This window comes from Convolutriloba macropyga, chromosome 13 (genome assembly GCF_964194025.1).
Source record: "Convolutriloba macropyga chromosome 13, txConMacr16.3, whole genome shotgun sequence".
Taxonomy (NCBI): Eukaryota; Metazoa; Xenacoelomorpha; order Acoela; family Convolutidae; genus Convolutriloba; species Convolutriloba macropyga.
In genome coordinates, this window is record NC_134480.1 from 46,425,086 (window position 1) to 46,445,745 (window position 20,660).

General features: G+C 34.0%; 1 protein-coding gene across 1 annotated transcript; it reads right to left on the reverse strand.

The window, feature by feature from the left end:
- Window positions 1-3,965: 3,965 nt before the first annotated feature.
- Window positions 3,966-16,348, reverse strand: LOC142351738 (uncharacterized). Its single transcript, XM_075403884.1, has 9 exons — window positions 16,136-16,348; window positions 15,521-15,745; window positions 11,361-11,578; window positions 10,209-10,347; window positions 9,594-9,690; window positions 6,138-6,263; window positions 5,676-5,849; window positions 4,749-4,897; window positions 3,966-4,009 (listed from the first exon to the last, which is right to left on the reverse strand). Exons 2-9 carry the CDS (start codon window positions 15,732-15,734, stop codon window positions 3,966-3,968), a joined length of 1,161 nt encoding a protein of 386 aa, XP_075259999.1. The 5' UTR covers window positions 15,735-15,745; window positions 16,136-16,348.
- Between the last annotated feature and the right edge of the window lie 4,312 nt (window positions 16,349-20,660).

A 20,660-nucleotide genomic window follows, 5' to 3' on the forward strand; every position in this document is an offset into this window, starting at 1 on the left:
GGTCCGATGTCATAGGTTGACTTCATAAATCCGTAAGCATCATGAAATATTGCGTGACACCGAAGAATTTTTGAATGTTAAAAATAATTGTGCAAAAGACTGTCACCTGGGCCAATCAGTCCACCAAAAGGAGCTTTTTTATTTACTTCGCTTAGGATGCACTCTGGATCAATTGTTAAACACACTGCGAGAAAAGCATTCTTAGTGTCTGAGTTGTTTTTGAACAGAGAACGGCAAAGGGAAAAATTCTCTAAAACTTTATTTAAATTTTGATCTGGAAACATTGAACGAAAAACCAACTGTTTTACATGACGAGTTTACAAATTATGAATAGGCTTTGAAGTCTTATCAGTAGTCTGTCTGCTGTGACAGATACATGTCCGGGTTTTCATTTTTCTCGTCTGATCCTTCGTTGTTGATCAAGTCGTTTTCCCAACATTCCCAGCAACTACATTGCGCTTCTGTGAGTCCACATTCGATTTTTAAAAAGGCTGAATGTTCTGACATGTTCACACTTCCATAACCAGCGGCCAAAATATCAATAAAAGATTCAAGCGATGATTTAAACGGCGAGTCGCTGCTCTGAAGACTCTCAATTTTTGCCAGAAGGCGGCGCTGATCCTCGTTAAGCGTAGTAAGCTGCAAGGGTCGTACGGGACATGTTTTTTCAATTTCCCAAACTATGTCCATCTTTTCGTTCGTTCTCTTGTCCAATCCCAGCTCATCTGCTCTTAGAAAATGTTCAAATTGTTCTCCTCGACGAACAACGTCGAACGTCGAAATCGGTGTGAGAATCAATCCACTGAGTGAGGCCACGAGTTTGATTCTGGATGGAGAGTGAAACTTCACTTGCTTCATGTTTTCTCTTCTTTTGAAAGACTGAGGCTGTTTCCAACGAGAGTTTTGCAGGAACAAGTAATTTTGCTGAATATATAATGAAGCGGTAATTTTTTGAAGAATAGTTTGAAACACTCATCTGTACAACTGATTTAGAAGGCATCGTTGATGCAAATGAAACGGAGAGAGAAAGAAAAAATTTTCCAAAATTCCAGAAAGATTTCCAGATAAGATATACCAACTTTTGTTTACGAATGGAATTTTCTTTTAAATAAAAATAAGACATCTCGGTCTTTCAGGATTCGAACCACAGTGAGGAGTAGGACACTTGTGCAGCATTTAACTGCGTTTAGCCATACCTGAAAGACCAAGGTGCCTTGGTTTTAACGAAAATTCAAAAAAATTTTATAGTTGGATTGATCTTGAAAGAAAATGTAAATTTGACTCGAATTGCTTAGTTTAGGAACTGAAATGGACTCGAGGAGTACAGCTGATGATGGGAAATTGGTTTAAAAAGGCTTGGAACAAATTAGAGAAAATGGGATTTGGCGCAGTGGTAAAGCCCAATTTCAAAAAATTTCGAGATTGTGCGGGCGCGGGTTCGAATCCCGCACGGAGCTGGGTTTTGGTAGAAATGTGTCTAAAAGTGTGCGACAGACCCCCCCATTTCTCACTACTGATGTCGCCTGTCGACATATTTAGTGTAGAAAGATATGAGTGGCATTTTTAAAGGAGAGCCCGTCGAACATAGATTGTTTCAAAATAACGGTTTTCTAATTTTTTTTAGTTGTTAGCGGGTTTAATGTTTTGTGAACATTTGACAACTTTTTCAAAATTCTGTTCTAATTTGGGAGGATTTTTTTGTCAGAGTTAGTCAGATAGTCAACTTTGCAAAAAAAATTAAAATGTTCAATAGTTACTCTCCAATAAAAAAATATAGAGAGGAAAAGGGGTCAAAGATTCGCTTGACTCGATTTTTTTCCAAGTTGTGTTTGATAAACTTCATTTAAATTAATATTTTCTTATTTCTTTTATCAGCATGATATCATTTCTTCATTCAACTTCGGTTGTTGCTTAATTGTTTTTGCAATTATTGTAGCGAATGTTTTGAGATCCACAATTTTGTTATCATTTTTTCCTGCTCTTTTTGTTGAAATCTGTCAATTTGTTAAACAGCGTTTTTTAACATATGGATATGCACGGTAATTAAATTCAAAATGTTTAACTCCGTTTCGTCTGTGTTGATTTTAGGCCATTTTTTTCGGCAAAATAAAAACTTTTCCAGATAATTTGGCGAAATTAAGATACTTCAATCAAATTATGTTCAAATATATCAAAAGTAATTACTTGAAAACCATTGGCTTCTTCTCTGTAGATCAACTGGTGGTCTAAACATTTGTCCATGTTTAATATAGCGATCATGAGCAACAACAAATGAGCACGTTTTTTGAAATTTTGTTTAACATCATATTCAAATAAATGTCATTGCCAAATTCTCCTGGTTTAATTATAAATAATTCCTGCTATTTTTCAGAAAAATGCTCAGCGCTGACACCTATGGAATCTATGAATGCCTCGTTGATATAATGGAAATTCATTTAATGAAAAAAACGTTTACTGGATAATTTTTTGCTTTCAAAGAAAGTTTTTAACAGGAATCTTCTTCTTGTCGGTTTTTTTGCCGGCCCAGTCCACCAGTAAACCCGCGAACTTAATGTTTCAAGAAAACGCGCAAAATTAAGCGCCTGTCCAATTTACTAAATAATCCAGCGCAACAACAATTGAGCACGCTCTTTTACATATATTTTTACATATTTGTGTCATTGCCAACTTTCTCCAATTTTCTCTACAACTAAGATAACAAATAACCTCACTGAGCCGTTTCCTGTTGTTGACAATATCAACCTCCCGCTTTTCAATTGATAAAAAATCGCTGGACGTCAGTTGGTAATCGTTATATTTATCTGCAAAAATATTCTAAATTCGATTGAAACAAAATAACACAAAAGACCATATCAAATCTCCCTTTCATAGGAACTGTTTTTTTCTGGACTATGCGAATCAATTGATCACCAAATTAAACATTTAATTATTTTTTGGAACTTGAGAATTAACGCTGTTATTTCTTATAGATTATTTATTAAAACAATGAACGATGTTTCCAGATGTAAATTCCGTGCAGGCTATTTTTGATTTTAATTACCAATTATAGCGCAGGCGGTTAAAAAATCCCTTAAAACAGTTGTCAGTTATTGAGTGCTTTATTTTGATTGCCATTACTGTGCCATTATTTTGGTCGGTTTTATTATGGCTTTAAAATTTAATCTGCATGTGTGACTGATTGTTAAAATGATGGCCTCTTTTTAATGTCCTTTTTACTGATTCGTAGTATTGTTGAGTTTTGAAGTTGTTGTAATTTCTTTGTTTTCCCCACTGCTCTTATTATTTTCGTCTCACTTTTACCAAAGCGTCCACATTCATATTGAACTGCATACTTGACTAGAGATTTTGGTCTTCCCAACACCTAGAGATGCTCTTTCCTATTTGTTTTCTACGCTTGTTTTGTTTTTCTCAACTTAATGGAGTTCAAACTATTTTATACAAATTTTCAGGTTTATCGTACAAGTGCTTGTCGCATACGGATGCTTGTGGGTTCTAACTGGAACTGTCTCTTTTCATTTCATTGAATTTTTAGCATTTTTGAATTCTGATATAAAAATAGTTCAAGGAGGCGTTGCCATGTACTTCTTTCTTTATTTTAAAGCGTTTAAATTGAAATTGACTCTTTACATGTATTACACAAAAAATTAAATTTTTTTAGCTATAATTTTGTTCTTCTTGATTTCTTGGTTCTGTTTCTGCTTGTTTATGTTTAAGGAAAGAACACAATTGGTCCTTTGTGTTGAAGTTTTCATTCGTGAAGTTCTCTCTTCTTTCATCATTTTTTAATGTCTACACTTGAAACCAAACATTCAAGCATAAGCATTGTTTAATCTTTCTTATACAATCTTGATTCAAAATTTAGAGTATAAAAGTTTCGCCAATTTTTTTACAATTTTACTTTGTTCTTTTTCAAGTTTCTCATTTTGATGTTTTTCATACTAAACCTTAGATAATTGATCAGCAACTTAACTAGTTTCGAATGACTCGAAAGGAGACTCAAAGAGAGAATCTGCAATAGACTCTACAGTTAAAAATATTTGAATAGGAGAATGTCTCAGTTTTCATTGAGAATTTCTATGTAATTAAATTATTGATTTCACATAGCTCAAAGAGATAAAGGAATAAGGACGATGTTGCCTTCATTTTTTAAAAACTTATTTGCATCGTACTCCAAAAACCTATTCAAACTATCATTCATCATTCAAAATAGCCAAAAAGTAAGTGTTGTATAGTGGCGATTGTTTTCAAATTTTTTGGTCTTTCACTTGTTTTGCAAGTGGCGTTTTGCTCATTTATTTGATATAACAATGTTTATAAGAGATTTTAAACAATGTTTATAAGAGATATAACAATGTTTATAAGAGATAATAACGTGAAACAATGTTTCACGTTATTATAAAGTCGGCAGGATTGATATTAGGATACGAATAATAAAGTTTAAGATATTCTTTGGCATATTTCTATCTTCTTTTCTTTGACAAATTGTGACGCTGATCTATATATTCACAGACAACTATTAGCTAATTAAGCTTGCGACTCAGAAATTCTTTGCTGTCGTTATTGCTTTAAAAAGCCATATGCTAGTGAACCAAATCGGCTTTTTTTGAAATCAAAAGGGTCAATAAATGTCTCAGCGGGTGCACCTACTTTTCACACATAAGATTCCATTTGCTCCGTAGGAGAGAAGTTTGGATAATGATTGTTTCAAAATATGATAATGTGAGACAGAAACAGTAAACTGATCGTACCTGTATTGTTAGCGTGAGAAGAAGTGACGTCACTGAGTGAAGTGTGACAGTAGACTGGAATAGATTGTTCATGATTTGTATACACACTTGTAATCTCATCTTCTTCTACCAGAGGAGCACAGTTATTGTTCACACACTCTACATCTAGACTGAAAGGAATAATAACTAAACTAGTTTTTGAATACTATTTCAGCCCATTTTGGGAAACCGACTCAAATGTGTCCGAATATGTGGTTTAGAAATGTCCAGCAGGTATCTGATTCAACCGGTGCTCGGTGTCCTCACAAAAATTAACACACAGGGGGGGGGGGGGGGGGGGGGTGCCTATTTTGGGAGCGGGGCGGGACCAACGAAAGAAATGGGAAAGGAAAAAAGAACAACTGTATGAAAAGATTCTTCATCTGGTGCTGGAGGATTTGAATGGTTTGAAAAAGTGCAATTTGAAAGACAAGAATAAGTCAATTAAACAGAACAAAAACGATTGAAAGCAAACAATAAATAGATTAATTGGTGTGATGATGAAACTAAAGCTAGACTGTGGGTGCAGCCCAGGTTGAGGTGTCCAGATCCAAGTGACCTTTGATTAGACCATCATCCAGTGCACACCTTAGTAGTATATAGAGGGACGGAGCTGCCCGGGGGAACATTTACTGCGAATTTGCGGAAAATGTCCCCCTAAGTGTCCCCCCTAGGGGGACAATTTCTGCATTCCCTATCTTAATACATAGTGTCCCCCCCCCCGTTGAAGTTTTAGTCAGCTTTTTATACTACTCACCTTCGCATTGGGTGTTCGAATTACATAGTATGGGAAAATGTTCGAGCGCCTCATCAATCCTTATATTTTGTCTTCCAAATAGTGAGATGAAAACTTTGGCAAGAGACGGTGTTGAACAACAAGAAAGTGATGAAATGGAAAATCAATGCTACCTGTTTTCAGAAGGAGCCTCCTCTACGAGTGTGAACACTTCAGCTGTGTGTTGTTGTTTGTGTAGAGATGGTATGTTTGTGTGTACAAAGAGAGACAAACAATACACAGCAACTGCCACACCAGAGAGAAGACACACTTTCAGTTTAGACAAAATGCCTCTGTCAAAATGAACCCTAAAGCAAAACAACAAACCCATCTTTTGTCACCTTGGCCCAGATAAAAAAGATTTATGCGCTGCTGGCATTTCTCGACATTTTTTGTCTTTGATGCATGGTGTTTTTGACGTTTGCAATTGGGGGGGGATGGCTTCGGGTATTATATGTACCTTTATCTTTGGTACTTTGACACACACTTCAGCTAAAAAGAGTCCGTTCTCAACGTGAAAAGGAGAACAGGACAACTGGTCAAAATAATTAGGTGAAATGTTGGTTTTTAAAATGTCCCTTTACTTCCAGTCTAACCATTCGCTGTTTGATCTCTCAAATGAGGACGAGGAATGCACAAACATGAGGAGTTCCACAGACAACAGAGATGAGAAGACAGAGAGTGACGTCACAACTGTCATAAACACCCACCTCTTGTTGAATCTAAACACGAATCAATCCCCCAAGTTCACCCTTCTCCGCAAATATATCCGAGAACCATATATGGAAATCCATAGAGGCCACACAAACATTTCCTCTGTGATCTTGCTATGGATGCTATAAGATTTTGCCAAGCGTTTTGCGCATAATATTTCCTAAAATTTTGATGAAAATAAAACCGTACAAATTGTATTTTTTTCATCCAGGGATTATTTTCCTAGGCCCGCAATCAGAGGTTCTGGTTTAAGCGTAGTCATATATATATATATATATATATATATATATATATATATATATATATATATATATTATATATATATATATATAAACAAGGTTGATCGTGCGTTTAACAGTATGGTCCAACATATCTCCTGGGGTTTACCAGAGAAACTGTTGGGAGTATCCAAAAGCAACTTATTTGGATTTCAGAATATTAATTGTCTTGCTTGAACCAAAAAAATGCCTTCTTTTTTCAACGGAAGAAAACGAAAATTTCATTGTCCATTCCAAACATATATATGCAGTTCACTTTGAGGAAACCGGACAGAGAAAAGTCAAACAAACACACACACATCACAAAAAAAACACAAACGAAAAAAACAAATCCTAACAACAACAAAACAATATTAACAATTTTTGTTTTGGCGACTGATCTTTTTTCAAGGTTGGTCACCATTCATCTATGACTTTTATGATGTGCCTAAATAACTAGGCTAGGAGTTGATGAGCGAATTGTATTGGCAATTGCAATTTTGACAAAAGACTAAAATGAAATTTGTTGACAATTTTCAAAAGTTGTCACTTTTGATTTTTCATGTGCATAAAGTATTAAATTTTTATTTCAAAAAATTTTGTTCATATGCTTCCAGAGATTTTGAGATCAGTTTTTAACAGCTTTTAACGCTTTTAATCTCTGCCTTTCTTTGTGTTGTGTAAAACCATTAAAGTGGTTTACTCTCCCAGACTAACTCGCCACCTCTCTCATTGACTCTTATACACGAATACGCATGCCACACAACATAACACACAAACACACATACACACACAAACACCATTAATCAAACACAAAACGCACGCATACAAAGAGTAACAAAGACGTATATATACACATGCATGAACACAAACACAAACACACGCATGCAAGCGCAAAAGCACACACAAACGCTCGCGGGTAGACGGAACAGCACACACACACACAATTACATGCAAACAAAAAAATAAACATAAACACACGCTCGCACGATCACCTACACAACCACATACAAGCACACACACACACACACACACACACACACACACACACACACGCACACACACACACACACACACACACACACACACTAATGAAAGAAACAAAATTTCCCCAAAAAGTTTGTTTCTTATACGAGGACTTTCACAATCAATAAAACATTTAGCTTTTCCTTTTACCGCAATGCTCAAATACAGGAGAAATTTAGTTCGAAGAGCAACTTCAACATGCAGAGAAGTCATAAACAGATTTATTCTACTTTAAAAAAACTACATATTTTTACATTAAATTTCTCAACCTGTCGATCAAAAAACTCGACAGATCTCAATTGAATTTAGTTTGATTTATAATAAGCTCTGACATCATAAGGAATCTGGAACAAAGAATTGAGTTATATGACAGGATTCAAAGAAAGGCTGAGAGTGAATCAAAGTGGAAAGTTAGTAGAGGACAAATTCAGATTTCATTTTTAAAGTTCTCTGGCGTACAGCAACAAAAAATTATAAATTTTCTGTCGAAACGTGAAAACTGTTAATCAAGAGAAATTTTGATCTTCTCCTAATTTCATAATTTGTATTTAAGAAAAGATTTTTTTTCTGATAATGGTTTCAATTTGAGAGGAGATTGCAGAGAGACAAGAAAACGTATTAGAACTCACTTCTCAGCGACGTGCAAACAAAATCAATCCATTTTTTAAACAAGACAGATCTATCGAATGCTTTGACTGAAGATATGTCATAATAATTGGAACTGTTTGGGTCTATCATTTGCATAAACTCCCAAAAAAGCCATTGCGCATTCTATTATTGTTAGAAAGCCGAGAAAAGGCAACTTAAAGCAAAACAGCAACACAGCTTGAAAGGATCACCTGCCTGCTTTTTCAGCGTACATTTCATTACCAGGATGAAAACTTATAATGATGAATGGTTGTAACAGCGTAATAATATGGATTTGTTTTCAGACCAGTTGGTGTAATTGTTAGCACATTGGGCGCAAAAGAAAGGCGTGCTGATTTGAATACTGTTCTGGTCAATTTCTACAGTAGTTGAAATGTAAGACTTCCATATTAATTAACGTAAAAAACAGCTTCATAATATTTGAGTCCAATTTAGCATTAATTTTTTGCTTCCAAATTTTCCACTATATTTCAACAAAAAACTATAAGGATTTGTTATAATTTTTTCAAACTGCCAATCAATAATCTCTCTAACTCTCAATTTCTTTTCTGTTTCATACTGGAAGAAGTTTTTTGGACTATCTGCTCTGACAACATAAGGAACACAAATAAGAATGATAAGAACAGATTTTCATTTTTAGTTTTTTGATGAAATTGGTTGAATTGATGTTCATTCCATGAAACTGATTTGTAAGTCTCTATAGAAATCCAGAAACGGTTTGTTTGAAAATCTAGGACCAAATATTTCTGATGAAAACAAATTGATTGCAAAAGAACTCTAGAATTAGGAAAAGAACACAATTCTTTATTTAGGTTTTACATTTTCAAAATTGATATTAGCTGTTTTGAGAGCTCTAAAAAACCCGAAATCTTCTATTCCAACAAATCTACTGGATACAGAGAAACCAATGATACAGAGAAACCAATGATGAAAATAAATTGATTGCAAAAACAACTCTAGAATTAGGAAAAGAACACAATTTTTTGTTTAGGTTTTACATTTTCAAAATTGATATTAGCTGTTTTGAGAGCTCTAAAAAGCCCAACGTCTTCTATTCCAACAAATCTGCTTGATACAGAGAAACCTTGGTTCTTAACATTTATCAAGGTTTTGAGAAAAAAAACAAAATAAGAAAATCAAAACACCCCCCTGGAGCAAGTTTTATTTTTCCTTTTCAATTTTTTTCCTCCGAAATTCAAAATTTTAAGGTGTTCCCCTTTTTAAATTTTGGGTATTTTGTATTTAAGTCAAAACTAGATCTCGAAAGCTACAAAATGGTGGTTTCATTTTTCTTTACGATGCGCAAGCAAAACGTGAAAAATTGAGCGAAGAAAAAAGCCAGCTTTGCATATATATCTCCCCATTTCGAAAAAAAATTGGAAAATTAAATTTGTGTTTTGTCATTACCTCAGTACATTAGGATAGCATCCAGGGTATTTGGCCAACTTGTAGAGACAGAGAGATTCCACCACTATTGTTATCATTATCATACCACACTCTATCTCTAAAGCATGTGACATTTGATAATAAATTAGTATCTGATACTAAAACGAAAATCATCAAGAATATTGATGGATTTTTCCAAGAATAACTCCTGTTGGCTTTTATCAATATAGTTTCAAGTAACCACACAGTTGTTAAAAAATCGAGAAGAAACATTGAGCAGGAAAAAAAACTATAAAAATTTAAATTCCACGGAACTAGTTGAAACGAGAAAAAATTATTTGGAAATTTTTCTTACTATATTCTTTCTATACTACATTTCAGATCCTAGGTCTGCACCTAGACCTGGGAAGCAATGGTGATAGACCGCATTAATTCAAGTTATTTCGAAAGGGGTACTTTTTTTTATAGATGTTGCTTATCAATTTGTTCACTATAAAGCATTTCGTTCATAAGAAATTAGGACGAAAAAGGAGTAACTTAGCAGTGACAAGCGGTCTGGAAGAGTATTACGCAAAAAATTTCCAAAAATCACTTTGTTTATTATAACTGCCAGAATGTGCTCTTTCGTTAACTTACCAAAAGCAACATCTTCCCCAAACGTGACCAATCGATTGGCTTCCATGTGCTGTCCTGATGATGTCATGTAGCCAGACATAGTCGACATGAGAGATACCACGCAGAATACACCATTCGTCCCAAAGGACGCCAAAAACACCTGGATTGGGATAAATTAGTTTGTTCAAAGTTTAGACTACGTAATTTGTTCAAAGATTTGATATTATGTTTCAAAGGCTAATTAATCGTTTTATTGTTTTGAATACTCAGCGTTTTTCGAATGGAAACTACCAATAAGATGGCGAGGCTTTGGTGAGAACATTGAATTAGCAATTTATAAGGTTAATAATGATAGCCATTGAATTTATAAGGTTCCCCGGGCCGAGGTTTCACCCTTAATCAACCCCTAATTAACGGGGATTAGGGTGTAATGCGTATTACACTCCTTCCACTTTCATTTTTTTAAATTACACTCCTGTAATTACACTCTTCCACCGTTAATTAAGCGGACAAATAGGGCTGTAGTTTTTATTTCTACACTCTTTACACCCTTTTACCCCTTATTTTCGGGGAAAACCTTTGGCCCGGGTGAATTATCCCAATGCTAAATACCCACAAATAAGTGCATATTTTTGCTCACTGATAGGTTGACTTGTGAAATAGTACGTATCTCATTATCAGTTCAATACCATCAACACTCTTAAATCGATTACTAAAAGTGAACAGAATCTAGATTTCTTAGGTTTATTTTGAGGAACGCCCTTAGAATTGGCTTTAAACTCTTAACTTCACATCTTCCCAACTTACAACATTTACTCGATTTTTTCCTCGTTTCGAATCTTGCCTCAATGAAAAATCTATTATGTCTCCAACCCCCCCCCCCCCCTTCTAAGTGCACGTGATGTATATTTACATTATTGCAACGTCTTATATAAAAACACAATTTGAAGTGTGGGTGGTAAAAAAAGCACTCGGGGACGGGGGGGGGGGGGAGGAGGGGCAGAATACTTTCCAAAAACCAAACAGAAGAAAGATCACATTTTCACCCAGCTATGATTAAAAATGTAGTGAGATAGCCTAATAATATTGATGACAACTTTATCTCATTAATATCGTTAAGAAGCGGTTAAGATATTAAACATCGAGATGTTTTTTCTTTGTCAAGAAGCGAACCTTGTGAATCCATATAAAAGTGCAGGTGAGTTGTAATTGACAGTCATTCAACCTCCCTCTTCTGACTCTGCCCAACTGTTGCCTCCTTCTGACACATTTAACCCTGTTCCACTCTAGTACTAGACAGAGCACATTAGCACACAACCCAATCAACAGTGGAATCAACAACACACCAATTCTCAATCCATCTTCACAATCTCTGTCATGTTGAACCGTATCTGAACACATACCTTTTTGCCTTCCATCATTTTTAATCGCCAAATTTCGTCCAAATAGAAATATTAATTGAACAGTTTTTAAGTACTTCGTGCTGTGTAAAAATCGTCACAATTCGTGGTGCAAAACTGCATGCGTCAAATAGGCCTCTCAATTGCAAATATATTGTAGCTCATATTATGTTTTCTCTCAAGATTAGGTTATGTGGAAAAAATTTCTGAAAGAATCTTGATGACAACATACACGTTGTTGGTCCTCTTATTGATAGCCACGTAGTTTAGTTTAACAAACACTAAGCCCGCTTTAGACTGTTTGCCACTTGTGAACTGTACTATATTCCGAGACAGTGAATTCAAAAAACTTATTTCCTTGTCCACATTTCAATTTTGAATTGTTGTAAAAAGTGCTATTGTGAGCGGTTGCGATGAAAATTACAAAACCGCAAAAACTCAACGCTTTTTCGGCTAGAAACTGTATAAGAAAACAACAGTTCCTCTTAAAATATCAATAAAAAACTAATAAATTTAATCTGATATAAATTGAACGACAAAAGTAAAAAATCAATTTCTAGCTTAACGAAATTAACATTCAAATTTTAACGCAATATTACTTGATAGTAGGGAAGTTTGAAATTTTCTGATCGCTTTGGCTAGTGTTATTGTCTGGGATATATTCTGTTTTGCCCCCAGTGTTTTTACGCACCCATTTACAAATTGTATGTTGCTATATAACACGTTATTATGTAAAAAATAGCCTTGGGCCTGTGGGCGTAAAAGATATAAACGCAATAAACGGGGGGCAAACAGAATGGATCGCAGACAAGACCACTCACCAGAGATCACAAAAAATTTAAAAAAATTTTCGTTTCAGTCAACCAATATACCGAAATTCAGATAATGCATATCGGTTACTTACCAGATACTCAATCTAAAGTTGATCAAATCCATCCAAAATTCACACGAAAAAATATTTTTTTACATCATTTTTTCTCAAATCTTTAACGCAAATGCGAACTCAAACATATTGAAAACGTGAAAACATATCACATGTTGAGACAACTTTTTGTACTGTGAAACTTGAATGAAGTTCGTCAATTTCACATTGAGGCCTGTGGTTAGTTTCTAGTGCGCAGCATATGAATTTCACATCCAAACAAGACAACTAATGTAGGGAAACTTTGCTGTAAAAACTTTATTCGAAATTTGACTTTAAGTTGGAGTAATTGCAAGTAAAAACTACCGTTGCTAACTTATTTTTATGTTCAATATTTATCACTACTGCCAAGATAAAAACTTGCTTTTATCTGGACGGGCAATTTTGCCGAAATGAGCATCTCTTGTTCGTTTTTCCTATGTTAGGTACCTAATAGGTACTTTATCAAAAGCAGGCAAAATTAAAGGGAATTGCGCAACCTGTGTTTGCAAGGGTCCAATTTTCAACCCCAAAATCAAGATACAAGCTGTATAATCCTAAAATTTGGCGCTTTGTATCACGAATCTGTTCAATTTTTTATCCATTTTTGGCAATCAACGTAACTCGATTTTGCAAAGCCAATAACTCTCTTTTTTAAGCCTATATCCAGAATTATGTATACATAGCGCCGCAGATGTACACCCAAAAATGTTAATACATTGAAAAAGCAACAATATTGCGATAATAGATATTTTAGAAGAAACAGGCAAAACTGAAGAGAATTGTGCAACCCATCTTTGCAAAGGTGACCAAATATTAAACGCGAAATTGAGATACAAGCTGTGTACCATATTTTTTGAGCGCTACGTATCAAGAATCTGATCGGTTTATGTATCTGTTTTTCGAACGCAACTCAACTCGATTTCATACTGAATAAATTTAGTCTTCGCTCATTAAATCTTCGAATGTATCTACAATCCGCAATTAAGCTTAAGTAAATGCGCGTTTTTGAGAATGCCTTGAAGCTATTAAGTGATTAAAAGTGGTTTACAGGTTAATTTTATACCATAGCGTACCAAAATTTTGGTTTTTCAGGCTTTTATTTGTATTCAAGCATCATCGTTTTGAGATAATTTTATAAAAATTTGACAACTAAAATATTTTCCGAAAAATCCCGCAGTTCATGTTAGGGAAATGGAAAACTAAATTACCATCAACTGATATTCCTGATCGTCAGCTCACTATTTTTCTTGGTTTTGCAGGCCTTTTTCTATTCAAGCATCATTGCTTTAAGACAATTTTATAGAAATTTGACAAATAAATTTAGTTCTGAAAAAAACCTCAGTTTCAATTTAGGGTGATTGTAATTGAAGATACCATTCCCTCAGAATCTTGATTGTCGCCTCAGTATTTGCTTATATTTCAGGCTCTTATTTGTATTCAAGTATGATTGCTTTGCGATAATTTTATAAAAGAATCTTGACAACTAATTTCATTTTAGTAAAATCCCTCAGTTTCAATTTAGAGTGAAAAAGTTGAGCTTACCATCAACTGACATTCTCGATTGTCACTTCACTGATTCTGTATTCCCGTCTTTGTTTACGTGGTCTTTTTGCCGTTCTTTTTCAACATGCTGTGCTGAAGCAATAGTTTCCGCCAAGCGCCTGTCTCGTATGCACGTCCATAACAAGAGAAGATTTGGCAGAAGGAAATTTCGGTAAAAAAAGTACCATCTGAACTGATTACTGTTTTTTCGTACTAAAGTTGATTTAATGGGTAATTTTTTATTGAAATCGGCAAGTAAAATTGTTAAATTGAGTTTAATCAAAAATTTTCCGTCTAGTTACATGTTTAGATATGTCTTATAAAATTTTCTGTAAAATCCCTCATTTCTGCTGCTACTGTTTGCGTCTCTTTACAGGTTTACAGGTGTCTATCAATTTTCAGCACAACATTTTGTTTCGTCTTTTTACAGGTTTATAGGTGTCTATTTTTTTGCGTATATTTATAGGTTCACAGGGGTCTATTAATTTTTTTCTGAAAACTCCCTCCAATCTGCTCCCTCGCTCTCTATTAATAAATCTCATTAATATTAACTTCAGAAGCAGACTGCATCTCCAGGGGATCTTCATCTGTTAGACAGCAACAACAACCAAAACAAATTTTCTTTTTTTGTGTCATTAATTCTACCTTTAAATCTTTTTATAAGCTTTTAATAACTTTTGCAAGCTCAATTATTAAAGTTTCATGTCACTTTTGCATGCTCAGTTAAAAAAAGATACATCTAATGAAAAAAATAGATACCTAAAAAGAGCAAAAAAATGTGCTAATGAAAAAAAATAGATACCTAAAAAGAGTAAAAAAATGTGCAAAAAAAGTTTTTCTCCTAATCTCGTTCATTTTGTGTATCTATTTTTCGAGCGATTTTGACTAAGGGAGAAATTTTGGTGTATAGATCTGCGGCGTTATGTTTGTTCCAAAATTTTTAAAAAACTACAAGCAAAAGAAACGCGAAAAAATTCTGCTTTTGCTCCATGTAACTTGAGACATGAACCATTGCACCAATGTAACTTGAGATATGATTGTTATATGATCAAAAGTGAGATTACAGAATTCACCTGGTGGTGTCTGTCAGTATTCAAGTTTGTGAAGTCCGAATTTAGTAGTGCTGAAATCCTGACTCCTGGCCAATTTCTTGAAAAAAAAACAGTTGCTTTCTTTCTTCTCGATGCAAAATTCTTCCAAAAACTTCGCAATTTAAACAATACGAATTTTTCTTCGTGTCTATAAGGATGTAACAACCCCTCTCCAATTTATAAAAGTTCATATTGCAAGCATGTTTAATGATCGGTTTTTGATCCGTATTGAAATGAACCATCGATGTTTAAGGATGAGCTCTCAGTCATTTTTCAGATGAACAAAAAAGTCTTTTTATGCCGAAAACAGTGTGTTATATAGAAACAATGTGTTTTTTGTTGTGAGCAGCATATCATTTGCCACTTGTACAGTCAATGCCATAAGTTGTGACTCACTGTTGTTTATTTTGATGTCCTCATTTGTGATTGGAGTCAAAGACCTCTTTCCTTGCACAGTAGGCTCATCGTAGTAATTTGATTGGACAATCTTAGTTTTGTTCATTCCTTCTACTGCTCTTTCTTCCATCTCGGCAATGTGGCGTAACAGGTTCTTGAAAGGAGACCAAGGCCGCCCCTCTTCCCAACCAGGAAAATGAGTGGTTAGATACATTTCATATCTCGCTACCCAATGAAACGAAACTTGAAAATCTTGATTGCAGTCTTAATAAGATTCTTAGCAAGCTTGCGTCGAAATATGCTCTAGCTTGCGATATATATATATGCATCTGTTTCAATGAGAAAAATATTTTAGCGAGACCTTATCGATGCTTTTTAAGATTCATTATCAATTGCTAACTCAAGATCATCGTTTTAAGGTATCTTAAGTTTGGTCGAGATAATCCAGGTCTTGCATGTCTTAGCAAGATTTATGGACAATCTTCCTTTCACTGGGTAGGCTTTTAACAATTTGCAAAGACTTGACAATATTTTGGATTCGGAAGCGTTGTTATTAACAAAACAAAGCACTATCAAATGCGGCGTGAACCGGCTCAGCTAATAACTTATACTAACTAAATTAATTTGTACATATAAATTGGACAATTAGTAACTAATGCTTCAAGTTCCGTAAGTTATGGGAAAATCTGATTGATCGACTCAATAATTTAACCATATAATTCGATTGAGATTCTGAGAGTTTCAGAAATTTATCAGTTATACCGAATCTAATTAAAAGTAAGTTCTTGTTCAAAGTTTTAGACTATTTTATGATTGTAATTGGTGATAAAAGGGATGACTGTGAACGACAATACAATTAAGTATATGTATAAACACAAGGAGATCTCATCCCGAAAGGAAAGGTCAAAACACTAAATTATATATGTGTACACTATCTCCCTCCTATTGTCAACTAGAATGTCAAACTCCCTCTAACAAAGAGACACGTGAAAACACAAGTTAACTAGGGGGTTTGTTTTACAGATTTCTAAAACCGTTCTTCAAACATAACACTAAAGTTACTACAATTGTATGTATGCGTTTGAAGATGTGTTGTTAAACAAAAAGGCATTAAGTTCCTCCATTGCTTAGATTGTTTCCATTCAATGAAATATTTCACCAAATGCAATATGCGCATTGCTTCATGAAATCATTCCGTAAATAACTCACGAAAAAGCATTAAAATGCCATTTTTCTATTGTGCCAGATTCTAGGAAGTCTTATTCCCATCATTACGTGGTCGAAGTCCGAAAAATTGAACATACATGCTCGATTTTGACGGGAATTTTCTCGACTCATGTTTTAAGATAAGAGCTGTAAACGTTTGTGGAATTTAGTAACACAAGGCTAATTAAGTTTAAATTTGCTTAAAATATGTGCACTAACGTCTCACAAAGTTTGTTTTTTGGCGCAAGCGTAAAAATTCGGGACAAGGTTTTGTCACTAATTTCTACCCGATGAAATCACTGGTTTCCACACTATAATTAACTCTTTTCAAATAACAAAGATTGAGTCAATTAGACAAAATGAAAAAAAAAGCTCAATTGGTGTTTATTTTCAAAACTTACCCTCTTGATACAAATCGCGGATTATGAGCACAATTAGCAGTTTTTTTATTACATATATCACCGTTAGTAGTAAGAGAATCTGCCATATGCTTATAGGGGGGGGGGGGGTCCGAACCCCCCCCCCCCCTACAAGACTTTTTGCCACCGAAAAACTGATTTTCTCTTTGTGAAATAAAATTTTTTGGCTAAGTTTCGCCAGCCTGTGAGAATTTCTTGGGTTAAGCAGTCTGGCGAAACTTATCCAAAAAACTTTATTTCACAAAGAGAAAATCAGTTTTTCGGTGGTAAAAAGTCTTGTAGGGGGTTGGGTTCGGAACCCCGCCCCAACAAGCAAATGGCAGATTTCCGCTGTAGCAATGTTCGCTGTATATAGAATTAGGTGTTACCTAGGTTTTGGACTCTCACTAAATGTTTTTGGTGAAAACATAAAAAATCCAATATAAGACACCAGAAGCCAAAAATTTTCAAAAATTTCAAAAATTTGATCGAAAATTTTTCAAAGTTTTTCAAAGTCCTAAAATGGTCTGAAATGGATTTTGCGCCATGAAAGAGCACTCAAAAGTGATTTTTTGTTTACTTCACTTTTTTCACCTATGCAGTATGGGGGTTGAAACATACAAAAACTTCAAAATTTTTTCGAAAATTTTTCAAAGTTTTTCAAAGTCCTAAAACGATCTGAAATGGATTTTGCGCTATGAAAGAGCACTCAAAAGTGATTTTTTTGTTAACTTCACTTTTTTTCACCTAAGTAGTACAGGGGTCGAAACAAAATTTTCGAAAATTTCAAAAATTTCAAAAAATTTTTCGAAAATTTTTCAAAGTTTTTCAAAGTCCTAAAATGGTCTGAAATGGATTTTGCGCTATGAAAGAGCACTCAAAAGTGATTTTTTGTTAACTTCAATTTTTTTCACCTAAGTAGTATAGGGGTCGAAACAAAAATTTCGAAAATTTCAAAAATCTCAAAAAATTGGTTCTTAAATGGTCTGCAATAACTCACAGAACGGTCAGAAGCAGTTTTTGCTGACAATAAATTTGCAAAATGTGCTGTATGATGTAGAAAGCATGTCCTTATTTTTTATATACAATTGTAACTTTGAATTTTTCTATCTCATTAAGTATGTGTGTTTGCTTGCAAATGTTCAAGAAAGAATTTCTTTTGTATGAATTAATAAATGAATGAAAAGAATGAACAAAATTTTATTGCATAAAATTCATGTTTTTAATATATTCATGTATAAAATCTAGAAAGTGTGTATGTTTGTATATATAAGTAAAGATAACGATGCTCAATTTTAGTCAGGTGTTTGCATGAGTTTAAACTTCAATGTTTGTATGTGTGCAGAAATTGTCCATGTGTGTATATGTCAAGACATTTTTGTTTGTATGTGTATTTGTTTTTCTATATCTATGCGGTGGAATGTATGTAACTATGTCTGAATAAGTTTATGTCTGAATCTATTTGTATTTATATGCATGCAACGGTGACACGGGGAGAAAAATCCTTATAGGGCAATTTAACTGTTCAGAAGAATGCTGTTGTTTGTGGCCATGATCCAATAATTTTATATCCTTAAATAGATTTTGACCTTCAGCAATGTTAAATTCATGTTTTGTCCTTTAAACATTGGCAAGCAAAATGTCACAATCAGAGACGACAACGATTTTTTTATGTTCAAAGCAAGCTTTTTGATTTTCCCAGACCTATGCAGCTGCCATAATAAAACCTATCAGGATTATTTACGGGAAAAAATTAGGTGCATGCTTTTTGTCTTTTAATCCTATGCAAGAAAATGAAAAATGTGACAACCCGAGACAAAAACAACTTTTGATCTGAGCATGTTTTTTGAAAACAGATTTCTGCACACGTATTCAGCTACTCTTTTAGTAATGACCAAGAATATTTACAGAAAAAATGTATTTGAGATAAACTGTTGAGAGAAGATAAACAGTAAATTGAGCTCAGTAAAAAGAATAAATTCTGATATAAAAGAAAGATTTTGGGGAAACATAACTATAATATGCAGGAGCAGCTGAATTATTTACTTAAAAAAAGTAGAATGATAGAATTTCATCAGGAGCTTGAATCAGACAAAAATTGTAATGATTCACAAAAAGAGTAGTTTCCATTGGAACAGTATAAAGCGCTAAAATTTTCAAAAGTTAATTAGCCACTTGATTAATTAAGCAAGAACGAACACAAACTATGGATCTGGGGGGGGGGGTTGCTACAAACAGCTTCAGTGATGTATAGGTCTTGTTTGCGTATTGGTAATAGCAATATTTGATTTAGCGTGCTGGGACTGAAAAATTAAACAATAGCGAATCGCTTCTTCAGTAAATGCTTCCAAAAAATTCAAATTTTGAACACTGCAAGTAAGTTACAAGAGCACCTCAAGTAGCCAGAAATCAAAAACGTTCATTATAGTTGCTTCTTGGATCAAAATTACTGCGTTCAGAAACCCTGTGTTAATGTTTTGGATTACTAATTGTTCTGTTCACGTTTTAAAATGAGATAACCGTAACGATATTTCATAGAGCATCGGGAAGAGTTACATCCAAAGGAACCTAAAATTAAAGGTAGCAGAGTCTATAAAATATATAATTGGGCTAAGCAGTCTGGTAAACACTTTGGAATTGAGCACAACACTACTGCTGACTACTACTGCTACTGCCTACAACTACTACCTACAACTTATATCTAAAATTAGTACCTACTACTACTGCTACCTACTAACACTACCTACAACTACTACTAGATACTATTACTCACTACTACAACTACTTATTGGTCCCAAGTTACACTAGTACCTACTACTACTTCCTTTTAATACCTTCAAATATTACCTATTGTTTAATAACTATCTACAACAATGTGTTTCTGTTTTTCTAAAAAATGAAAACAATTCTTATCTCTAGAGACTCGTTGAGCATAAACAACAGAAGCTTTTCTCTCACTCAAAGTAATGTATCCCGACTGACGCAAACCGATAGAAATTAGCCGCCAAGATTTTCAACAAAGAATCATTAATTGTTTGAAGTTTTTCAAACATATAAAAAACGCTGAAGCTTTGTCGTATACATTAACTCATTAATTTTCGACTCAATGTTAATTTCTTAATTAACACTTACAAAATCCATGCTATGATATATCAGTTTGTATTTATTTAATTAAATCAATGTAGTGTTTTACTGTTTACCGAACCAGTGTAATTCTTAGAACTTCAAATAAAACTTTTTTGCAATGTTCTTTCTTTGATGTGCAAGTTTTTTGTATACTTTCTTCATTTATGAAGGATCAGTCATAAACTTGAATGCTGTTTTTTCAAAAATGCGGTTTTTTTGTTTATTCAATGTATCACGTTTGATTCCAATTGCAATTAATTAATAGGTAAGAGACGCAAACTTTTACAAATTTCTAATATGAAGGATTGTATAGCGTAAACATTGACTGGTTGACAATGGCATTGTACTTTGTCTATTTATAATATCAGTTTTATCGAAATATGTTTGTTTCAAAATTTCTATAGTTTGTA